At 41.0% G+C, this 11,431-nt stretch overlaps 1 protein-coding gene across 9 annotated transcripts in view; it reads right to left on the bottom strand.

Moving 5' to 3' along the window:
* Positions 1-410: 410 nt before the first annotated feature.
* Positions 411-11,431, bottom strand: part of Sun3 (Sad1 and UNC84 domain containing 3) — a 30,642-nt gene continuing 19,621 nt past the window's right edge. For all 9 annotated transcript variants that reach the window (XM_085829111.1, XM_085829113.1, XM_029484231.2 and 6 more), the window contains 4 exons: positions 7,562-7,677; positions 5,991-6,158; positions 2,396-2,488; positions 411-674 (listed from right to left, as the gene is read on the bottom strand). In XM_085829111.1, coding sequence (XP_085685237.1) covers positions 555-674; positions 2,396-2,488; positions 5,991-6,158; positions 7,562-7,677 — 497 coding nt within the window. In that variant the 3' untranslated portion in view covers positions 411-554. The remainder of the gene's footprint in view (positions 675-2,395; positions 2,489-5,990; positions 6,159-7,561; positions 7,678-11,431) is intronic.

Here is an 11,431-nt window from a genome sequence, read left to right as displayed (position 1 = left end):
CACTTTCACGTGTGAATATTTAAAAATGTAAGTCAAAAGTGAAGAATGTTTCTCTTTAAAACGGGAGCCATTTGATAAATGAAAACACAGGAGGCGTTTCTCCACATGTTTGTTTTGTGTGTTGCATGTGTATGTGCATGCCACAGATAGCATGTATGCCCTGGTCTACATGCCATGATGGCTTCTCTACTTTCACTACCCAAAGTCTGCAGCTCAGGGGTGGAACAGTGGTGATGGTGGACATTGTGCCCGATGTAGGGGATGAATAACTAAGAAGTGCAGTAACTGTGGTGAGGATGACTTCCTAATGAGACCCTCTTCTATATACAAATTCACCTCTGACGCTCAAGGTGAACTACCAAAGAGTGTTGGATTGACTTTCATTTTTTTTTATTAGTAAAATTCATTCAATTCTTACTGCCTAGTAGGAATGGGTTTGGGGTTTCCCTCCCACTCCCAATCTTTGATTCTTAGGGGTGCAATCTGACGTAAGGAAATAGTAAACATCCTTGGACATTCTGGCTGCACAGCCACTGCCTTCTTCACCACCTCTTCTAAGTGTAATCACTGGGGATGCCGTGGACTCTAAATCGGTACAAACACGTATACTTCGGATGTCCCCAGTTGCTAAGGATTTGAAGTTTTACACATAGCAAAGATTCAGAAGCTTCATTCTGGAAACAAAGAAAAGAAAACATGAATGACTTATAAAGGTTCCTCTGAATGCTGGATGAATTCCTCTATGATATAATAACGTGAAATCTCCTTCCTTCCCTAACACAAGTACATTCAAATAGTGCTCTGATGGATGGAGAATGAATCACTGGAAAGAAAGATCCCATGAATGGGTAAATATAGGGGGATGAAGATACTCGGGAGGTCTAGGTACACCAATGGCTCTCAGTACTTTTGTCTCTCCTTCCACTTGCTGCTGTGCCACTGAAGGGAGAGTTCTATGAAAACTAGACCTTTAAAACCAACTGTGGACCAGGCGTGGTGGTGCATGCCTTTAATCCCAGCACTCAGGAGGGCAGAGGCAGACGGATTTCTGAGTTCAAGGCCAGCCTGGTCTACAAAGTGAGTTCCAGGACAGCCAGGGCTATACAGAGAAACCCTGTTTCGGAAAACCAAAAACCAAAACCAAAGCCAAAACAATGCAACAAAACAAAACAAAACAAAACAAAAAATCTGTGAAAATTGAAGTGAAAGAAGTGTGCATTGAAGGCTAGCCTGGGCTAACATAAGCAGGATCCTGTTTCATAAAATAATATCTAAAACAAAAATAAACACAACCTCAACAAAACCCAAAGCTAAATATGAATCCAAGTATGCACACATATTCAAATCAGACATAAAACTCTACAAATGTGTTAATTTAGGATAGTCAGTCATCCTTGGTATCTAGAAGAATGGTATCCAGGACCTCCTGTTGATGGGTGCTCAAGTCCTCTATATAAAATGGCATAATATTTGCATACAAGTTAGGATTGGCTCTCCATGTAGTTCCATCTCAAGACTTTTCATAATCTTGAACAGAGTGCAAATGCTATGTAAATAGCTGCTATTTTGTGGTGTCTAATATACACTAACAAGGAAAGTCTGTAGGTGCTTAGTACAGTCTTTTGTTTCTCCAAAACATTTTTTCATTGATGGTGTGATTTTGTGTGTGAGATCATTGGATATAGAGAGTTATTTGGGCACTTGTTTGGGGCACAGGCAGAGGGCAGCTCGGATCAATTTCATTGTTGACCAAGAAGTATCATAAACACTTATCCTTCCATAGCATGAGACACTTTCTACATCCCTCCAGTTACTTACTGTGGTTAACTCTAAGTGCTGATGAGATATCTTACACATGTTAGTGCAGTTCAGTATCAGTTAACAGTTAACAGTTGGTGTTTTCCTCCTTGGCTGAGGAAGAGAAATCTTACCTATGTTATCTAGCACTAAATATTGACCGAGTTCCTCTCTCCCTCTTGCAGCCTCATATTATGCCTTCAAAGCCAAACCATTTATTAAAGGTGGATAAGACAATCACTAGCAAACTGAATTGTGCATGTGGGAGATTGCTTCCTGTGTATGTGCTGTGTGCACTAATTTTTTTTAAAGGACCAAGAAATTTAGTACCTGGGGAAATAATAAGTGAGAATGAGTTAGAAATTGCCTTTGAAATTGTACATGTCTTACACTTAATCGTGCACCAATAACATACAGTTAAATGATGTGTATTAAAATACGTGCCAGTGTTTGAAGCAAAGGATGGAAGTTGTAAAAGCTGCATTTTGCTAGGGCTTTGGCTTGGGCTTATGCCATGACTGTTTTCGGTAGCAATTCCAGCAAATCCCTCTTAGTGATGAAACCAAACATAACTTAACATTTCCCAATGGATAAGTACCTGGAGCTCAAATGTTTGAATGGTTGCTTCCATTTTGTTATAAATAAACTGACCTAGGTATATTTCTTCTCCTTCACATTTCTTCATAACGCCCTGCAAAGAAAACAACAGGTACAGAGGCTGAAATGAGTGGATACTTGGTTGAAAGAAATGGACGCAGGTGCTCAAGTCGCAATGGTTCACTTGAAATTGCATGTGCTGGAGCTGGGGAGATGACTCAGTGATTAATATTGCTTGTTATGTAAGGTTGAAGACTTGAGCTTAAATCCCCAGCACCCCTGTAAAAGTCTGGATGAGGCTGCCTGTGCCTGTAACCTGAACATCAGGGGTCTGAGAAGGATAGAACCTGAGAACGCACTGGCCAGCAAGCTTTGCCAAGATGACAAGTTTTCAATTCAGTGACAGACCCTATCTCTGTGTAGTAGGGCCAAGAGCAAAGAGCAACAGAGGAAGCCCTTGATTCATCAATTCTGTAATCCAGAAGAAACAAGGGAAGCACTCATTATTGTTAAGTGGATTTTGCCAGGAGGAACCAGCTGGAGTACCTGCAAATCAGGAATAGTAGTGTGTAAACACGTACAGGCAGGGCCAGTCAAAACTCATCCCTAACTCAACACTGCCATGCATGTGAGTGTGAGGGGCTTGAGTCAGGAAGCCTCGGCAGTCTAGAATGAGAAGCATCAGGGGACACAGGGAGTGGGCTATACCCTCCTCCAACCAGTGATATCAAAGGACGGAGGTAAGGCCTAAGCCTTTGAGGAAAAAATAGGAGTAGACAAACAGACAAAATCCATGGGGAAGGTCAAAGGGCAGCAGAGAGAAACACAGATTCCTGTGGCTTGAGGTGGCACTAGCACTGCAGGGCTTTAGGCTGCATGCCCAGAAAGGCTCAGGATCTGGGCCATGGTATGCTAGAGGACACGGAGGGGAGGAACTGAGATCATTTCAACAATCCCTGGTAGCCCTCAGTCCATGGCAGTCCTTGCCCACTGCCACCCTATGCCAGAGCTCTCTTCCTGAGCCAGCTAGTTATGCAGCTGAGGTCTGCCCTGTGCAATTTCTCCCCAGCAGGAGCCAGCAAACCAGCCCAGTTGACACTTCCCATAGGCAGCAGTCCTTTCAGAGTCAACTGGACTGTGTGCCTTGGCTTCAAAGGAATATTGAGACATTCAAGGAAAGCTACTTATGAGATCAACAGAGACCCTGTAAATAAACAAAAGATGAGACAAAACTCCGATGCCAATTAGTATTTTCAGATGCAAAGAAGACTACTGCAGACATGAAAGGAAATGATTAGACTCTAAATAAGCAATATCTGTGGAAACCAAAGTCTTAGTATTATTATGGAGGAAATGAAAATTTTTATGCAAGAGTTAAAATAAGCTAGATATAGTCTTTCGGAGATGGAACATAAATCAGAAAAGGTACAAGAGAAACAGACTTCAGGATGGAGGAATGAGACCCCACAGTAACCTCCATACACCAGGCTCATCTGCATCATTACATGGGAGCCAGACTGTAGAAATGTTCCAAAGGGGCCGAGTGTGGTGGCGCACGCCTTTAATCCCAGCACTTGGGAGGCAGAGGCAGGCAGATTTCTGAGTTCGAGGCCAGCCTGGTCTACAAAGAGAGTTCCAGGACAGCCAGGGCTATAACAGAGAAACCCTGTCTCACAAAACAACACAAAACAAAATGTGTTCCAAAGGGGTGGCTGAGAGGAAGGAAGGAGGGAGAGAGGGAAACACTGTTTATCTGACCAGAATAAACAATGGGAGAATGTGCAACTCTGATGAATGTATTAGAAACAGAAATGTACCAAAGGGAGCAAGTCAGACAAACGGGTGACAACTACCTTTGGAAATATTTAAAATGTGAACAGAAAGTAGCTCAACAGTGAGCAACACGGAGTTGACCACTGACTGAAGCAAATGAACAAAAAGGCACAAATCCCCTCAGAGCGTCAAACATGAAACTCAGATCTAGACGTTCCAATCCACTATGTATTTCATGGAAACGAAACCCAACACCCATGGCAAAACCTTGCACACAAATATTTACACTCTTATTATTCATAAAAGCCCAAACCCTGCTAATAACTCAGATGTTTATGAAGTAATGGATAAGTAAAATAGAAGCAATCAAGTATTTCTTCTTTGGTTTCAAAAGAAGTCAAATATTGACATCTGCTGTGACATAGCTAAATCTTGGAAGTGCTCTGTCAATCATTCACTAGAGAGCGCAAACAGTATGATAATGTGCAGAATCGGTGAATTCATGCATCAGCCTGAGTGGTTGCCAGGGCCTAAGGATGTGATGGGGATGGGAAGTGAAAATTAAGCAGCACCTGGCTCCTTTGGGAGGAGGCAAAAATGTTTTAAAATTGTGGAGGTGGCTACGGAATTGTGGATCTTAAAGTGACTGAAGAGCCGCTTCAAATAGGAGGGTCACATGCTCTGTACACTATATCTCTATACACCTGGTTTCTTAAAGACAAAGATATTGGATGGCAGAGCCACAGAAAAGAGGAGATTTTCATCTTCTATTGGAGGAGAGAGAGCCTAATAGCCAACACTGAAAAGTCAAGAAATAATGTTAAAAGAAATTACAGAAGCAGGTGTCCCATTAACAGATAAAGTTGTTGTTAGTCAAAAGTTTTGAGACAAAAAGATTTGGGGTCAGGGAGAAGTAGGAAGGTTAATTGTTGGTTCTAATGCTTTGTCTAGATTTAGCTCCCCAAATCACACGGGAATCTATGTGTCTGAGGGTCCAGTCCCTTCCCCAAATGGTTTTTGATTGGTCAATAAAGTTACTAACAACCAATGGTTGAGACGAAGGTGGGACTTTTAGAAGGGATGAAGGGAAGAAGAAGGAGCAGAGTCACCATGACTGGGAAGCAGAGAGATCAGAGTTAAAGGCCTGGTGACTTGTAAGAATCTGGGAAAGTGGTCCCAGGGTCCACTCCCCCTATTGGGTCTGAGATAAGCAGAGATGAAATATGGATTTAGCAAGTATAACACAGGAATGTCGGAGGGGAAAGTGGGTTAGGCACATGGAGTTAGGGAGAAGCCCACTGTTAAGGCATAATAAAAGCCCACTGTTAAGGCACTGTTAAGGCATAATAAAAATTAAGCTGGCGTGTGTGTGTGTGTGTGTGTGTGTGTGTGTGTGAGTGTGTGTGTGTGTGTGTGTATTTCATTCATGAATCCAGAGCTCTTGGGCACGCTCGCACCCTCCAGGAGCATAGAGCAGATCCTTTCAATATCTACCGATACAGTTAATTGTGATATTTATGTAACTAGCCAACATTTCAGGTATACGTGTATAGCTTTTTAGTTGTAAAGTAATAATATAAAGTCAAACATAGATAGTCCAGTCTTCTCAGAAGCTTTTTCTACACAAAATCTCTAGAAGTCAGAGACACAAGCACTTAGTGCACAATTAAAAGCTGAGCCCAGAACTGAGGGTTCAGGTCAGTAGCAGAGTTGCTAGCTTGGCCCTAGATTCAATCCCCAAAGACACCAATCTAGCTCCTCAATCCCAGTCAACCCCTTCTACATCAACCCACTCCAAATGACAGATTTAGAGAGCTTCTCACATAGACAGAGAACTCCTTGGGTGCACTCGAGATGTTTCCTGAAGGGGACACCTTCTCCGAGATGTGCTCCATGGTAACTGCTGTTGGGATGATCTTCCTGGCGAGCTTAATCAGGATGTGACCCTGGGAACCTGGAAAGGCCCAGCACTTCCCAGGGTGGACATCTGGCTAGAAAGAAAACATGAAATGAATTTCTTTTCTGGACACATAGATCTAACCTTTCCATGCTGAGCACCTCATCACTAGCCACTGTAAAGCTCTTAGGACTACAACATGAAGCCTCAGGACACAGAACAAACAGCAGACCTTCTCAAACAGCCTAGGTCTGGTTGTTCATCCAGAGCATTTTATGCTTCTGTCCACTGGAGCTGCTGCCTCGGCAGTGTGTTTTCTTTCACTGCTAGACTAGATTGAGAGCTAAAAGGAAGCTGGAGGTTTAAGTGCTGATTGATGGTGCTGGTGGTGATGGTGTGATGATGATGGTGATTGGTGGTGGTGGTGATGGTGTGATGATGATGGTGATTGGTGGTGGTGGTGATGGTGTTGATGTTGATGATGATGGTGATTGGTGATGGTGGTGATAGTGTTGATGGTGATTGATGATGGTGGTGATGGTGCTGATGGTGGTGATGAGTTAGGAGGCAATGGTGTCTATGGTGGAAGTAATGCCAGTGACAGAACTGACAGTGATGGTGGTATGGGACATGAGAGTGATTCTATTGATAGTTGGTAGGGTTGATGATAACTGTGGATAATGATGATGAAGGTCCTGGTGATAAAAAAGAAAAACAAAATATTTCTTTTACTAGATGTAAAATTGTAGCCTGGCAAGAAGAGATTGGAGATTTGTCTTTGAATATACTTTTCAATTTGAAAACAACTTCTGACATGCGGCTCATAGTGTGCTGACTGTCATGATCTTTCTGAGTGAATGAAAGGCTCAGTGGAAATTTCTACTACAGTTAACCCTGTGAGGGCATGATTGGCATAACACTTAATGCCAGACTGGCACTGCAGGACAGGCTCTTTTAACAAATGTTTGTTAAATGCCTGAAGTTTTCAGTGAACAAGGGAAGTCACAGAATCAATGAAAATTAAAGGTATGGAATTAGATATTCTGGTAAACAAAGTCTAGTTTTCTGATCTTTAAACTGTCACATTTAACAATAGTTTAGTACTCTAAGATAATTTGTACAGTGTATAGTGTAGATCTGTAAGAAGTGTCTAGGTTCTGTAGGCAGTGTGGATGTTCTTGCTTCCATGTTAAACATTAATACAACCATGATGTTTTATAACAACATCATTTTAAAAAAGAGATTTGTTTGTTTGTTTGTTTGTTTATTTATTTATTTATTTAATGTATGAGTACACTGTAACTAGTAACTATCTTCAGACACACCAGAAGAGGGCATAGAATCCCATTACAGACAGTTGTGAGCTACCATGTGGTTGCTGGGAATTGAACTCAGGACCTCTGGAAGAGCAGTCAGTGCTCTTAACTGCTGAGCCATCTCTCCAGCCCTATAACAACATCTTAAGGTAGACGTGGTGTCGCCCTACTTAGCACTTACCTGAAGTATCATATCCGGAGGCATCTCATAGTTGAGGAACCCTATGCCATGCCAGTACAGTTTTGCTTTATTATTTTTGTAACTTTCTGAGGTCCCAGCTTCAATGACAGAGGCTCCTAAAATTGCAACATATTTTAAACTTACACATAAAACATAATACATGCCATCTAGGTTTTAGTGATGTTGCTGAAAAGTTTGTTCACTAGACAAACTACAAAGTCAAATTTACCATTGGGGTTCAGTTAGGCCAGGGCTACTGATAACCTGTCACTTTCCGAAAGGCTTTGTTATTTTCCACTGGTTTTGAAATAGGGTCTCACTAGGTACTGAGGCTGTCCTTGGACTTGCAGCAGTCCTCCTGCCTTGGCTTCCTAAGTGCATGGTAAAGATATGTGCCACCAAATCCTGATGGAAAAACCTTGTTTGCTTTTTCTAATTTCCCCAAATCTCTGAAACTAATTTTGTAATAAGAATAATCTTAGATACTGGAGCAATTTCAAAGCTAGAATTAATTTGTATGTTATGTTTATCATCATCTAGAAAATCAGACTTTTCTGTCATACTCAAAAACGGAGACGGCACCAAAGTCACACCATGCATACCCTACATGTTACATTTGTAATAGTAATTATGTAGATTCACCAGGCTTCAAGTTTCTGTAGCAACTTTAATTGTAATTAAATAATTGTAGAAGTATTTATCAAACATTATCCCTTTAAGTTATTTTATTTTAGGAGGAAGATGTATTTTAGACATGAGAAATTTAAAAAATGCAAATCATTTCTTCAAATTTCACTTGAGTAGCACAACCTAAAACACTGAGGCCCATGTGCTTGTGTAACACTGGAGCCTGTGTGCTTATATAACACTGACCAAGCATCTAGGTTCTGCACATTTTCTTGGATAGAACAATTTGAAGTATTAAAAATGGATCTATGGTTGCCACATGCAATGATGGAAAATACTACCCTGTAATTTAGATACTGAATAATATTTAGGAGTCTGGGTGGAAGGCTCAGTGGCTTAGAGACTGTATATTGGTCTTCCAGAGAGTCTGAGTTTAATTCTTGGCAACCACTTCAGGTGGCTCACAGCCACTAATGACTCCAGATGCACGGACTGCAGTGCCTCTGGCTTCCATATGCACTGCACACACATACACACACACATGCACACACACACACACACACAGAGGCACACACACAGGATTAACAGTGTATCTTAAAACATTTTTGTAACAGTCTTAAAGCAGCATGTTTATCATACAATTTCTTGACACCTGTCTAAAACTGAAATTATAGCAGGCATCTTTTATCTTGTCAGTTAGTACTCCTACTTGTATGACAAACTGCACAGGAAACCTCTTTTGCATCCTAAGCTATATAAGTCTGATTACCTCCACAATCCTTTCATGAAAACAGAAATCGAATGTTTTCTCCTGCTGAAGAAGTGCATGCTTATTCATTTTTCATTCATTTCATTTTTAGCTTTCATTAGCTCTCTAGAAATATTAAACCCATTTAAAGGGTACAGTTCAGTCTTGCTTGCCTAAGCATATTTAGAATCGTGCCAGCCATTGCCACCGTAAATTTAGCATTGGTCTGCTCCAAGAGAAGCCTATAGTGAGTACAGTCCTCCCCATTTTCCTCTTTATCTGTCGCTGGCCTAGACAGTCACTGACCTCCACACACTCACCTAGTACAGACAGTCCTTTACTGCCTCTTTGGACTGCATCACAGCCTGCTGCTTGTTGCAGTTACCTAGACTTAAAACACTTGAGATCCCTATGGGTAGTGATTCTTTATGTTTCCTGCAGCGTACTTGAGTCATCTGTTCATGGGCACTTCTAATTTTGATGAGTATCAATCTGGTTACTACAGGTATTCTCATATGGGTTTTGGCAGTGCTGAGGCTCGAGCCCAAACCTTCTGAATCCTGAGCAGGCAATCCTACCACCAAGGTATACTCCCAGCTTTGTCATGCGTGTTTGGGTATAAGTGTAAAATTTGACTCTTAGGTAAATATCCAGAGGTGACACAACAGGGTCACTAGAGCTATTTTTACCTTGAGAAGTTGTTGTCAGGCCACCTTCCAAATGTACCACTTAATAGCCACACATGCACATGAGGTGGACAAAAGCCCAGGGCTTCCCAGTGTCTGCAGCACTTGGCAGGCTCTGTCTGCCACTCGGATGGATGTGTACTGATGCAACACTGTGCTTTTGATTTCCAATTCACTATGAATAATAGTGTCCAGTATGTTTTCATTTTCTGTTCACGTTTGAATTTCTTTAATAAAGTGTTTTATGACCTTCCCCCCCATTTTAAAACTGAGTTTTCTGTTTTATTATTACCAAAGTTTGAAAGCTTCCATAAATTTTAAATCCAAGTGCTTTGCTAAATTTTCATGCAGCTATTCTCTCTCAATCCTTGTGCTCTCAATTGTCCTGTCTACAACACAACTTAATATGAATGAGGTCCAAACTGTCTGTTCTTTTCCTTTTGATCATGTTTTGATGTTTCCTTTAAGATGTTCTTTCCTAGGCTGACAAAGAAAAATTGATAATAAAAGGACAAAGCTGAGCTGCAATGTGAGTTCAAGGTTAGCTGGACAACTTATCAAGACCCTGCCTCAAGATTAAAATTTAGGGCAGGTGTAGGGACATAGCTCAGTGGTAGAGTGTTTGTCTAGCATCCAAGTGGCTGTGAGTTCAATCCCCAGTGCAATGAAATAATGAATAAAAACTACACACCTCTGTTCTCTTACCTTTGGTTCCTGCTTTACCTTCAGTCTTAGGTTAATTTCTGGTCAATGTGAGCTATGGGTAAGATTTACTTTACAATGAATGTCCTTTGTACCAGAACCTCTGACTTCACTTTTTTGCTTTATCAAAGCCCAATTCACAGTGGGCTGACTCTGGACTTGTGTTCTATGCCACAGTTTTTTTATTTCTGTAGCTTTATAAATAATAATCCTGAAAAACAGCTACTGAATGTTCCAGCCTTACACACACACACACACACTGATATAAGCATTGGTTATTTTTTGTGTGTGTTAGAAATCATGTTGTTTATAAGTTGAAATATGTTACTTTTCTTCTAACTTTTTTGTCTGGTCTCTCTTTCTTCCTCTGTTCTGTTTCTTGCCGAGGCACATGGGTTTAAACATCAATGGTAATGTTAATTAGAATAGGCATTCTTAACTCTGTTTCTGGTCTTAGGAGAAACTATCCAGTCTCCATGAATACCTGTGTGGCATTATGTAGGAACCTTTTATCAGGTTGAAGAAAATCTCTTTAGTTTATTGATAATTTTAATCATAAATGAGTTAAATGTTGTTAAATGATTTTATCTAATTTCATTACCCTAATGACAAGATTGTCAGTCTACTGATGTAGCAAACTATGCAGATATATTTTCAAAAGATAAATGAGCCTTTCAGTCCCAGAAGGGGCCCTGTTTGATCCCACACATGTCATTCTTGTGTGTTCCCGAGTTCACTTTGTTGTAATACATTACAAAATGAAGCCAGGTATGGCAGCACATGGTTTTAATCCCAGAACTTGGGAGGCAGAGACAAGCAGATTTCTGTGAGTTTGAGGCCAGCCTGGTCTGCATAGTGAGTTTCAGGACAGCCAGAGCTACATGGTGAGACCTTGCCTCAGAAAACAAACAAAAAAAGAAACAAAAAACATTTCAAAATGATAAAAAGAACAAGTGATAAGGGAAAAAGAGGATCTGGGGAAGAGGGGCTGGGGAGGGAGGAGAGAGGGGAAACTGCTAAAGATGGTAGATCACACACACACACACACTCCACTTTATTATTGACTTTAAAAGCTTTAAAGACCATGTGTGTTAATAACTCATACAC

This window comes from Mus caroli, unplaced genomic scaffold (assembly GCF_978045245.1).
Source record: "Mus caroli unplaced genomic scaffold, Mus_caroli_1 scaffold_13, whole genome shotgun sequence".
Lineage (NCBI taxonomy): Eukaryota > Metazoa > Chordata > Mammalia > Rodentia > Muridae > Mus > Mus caroli.
This window is presented reverse-complemented; position numbering and strand designations above follow the sequence as displayed.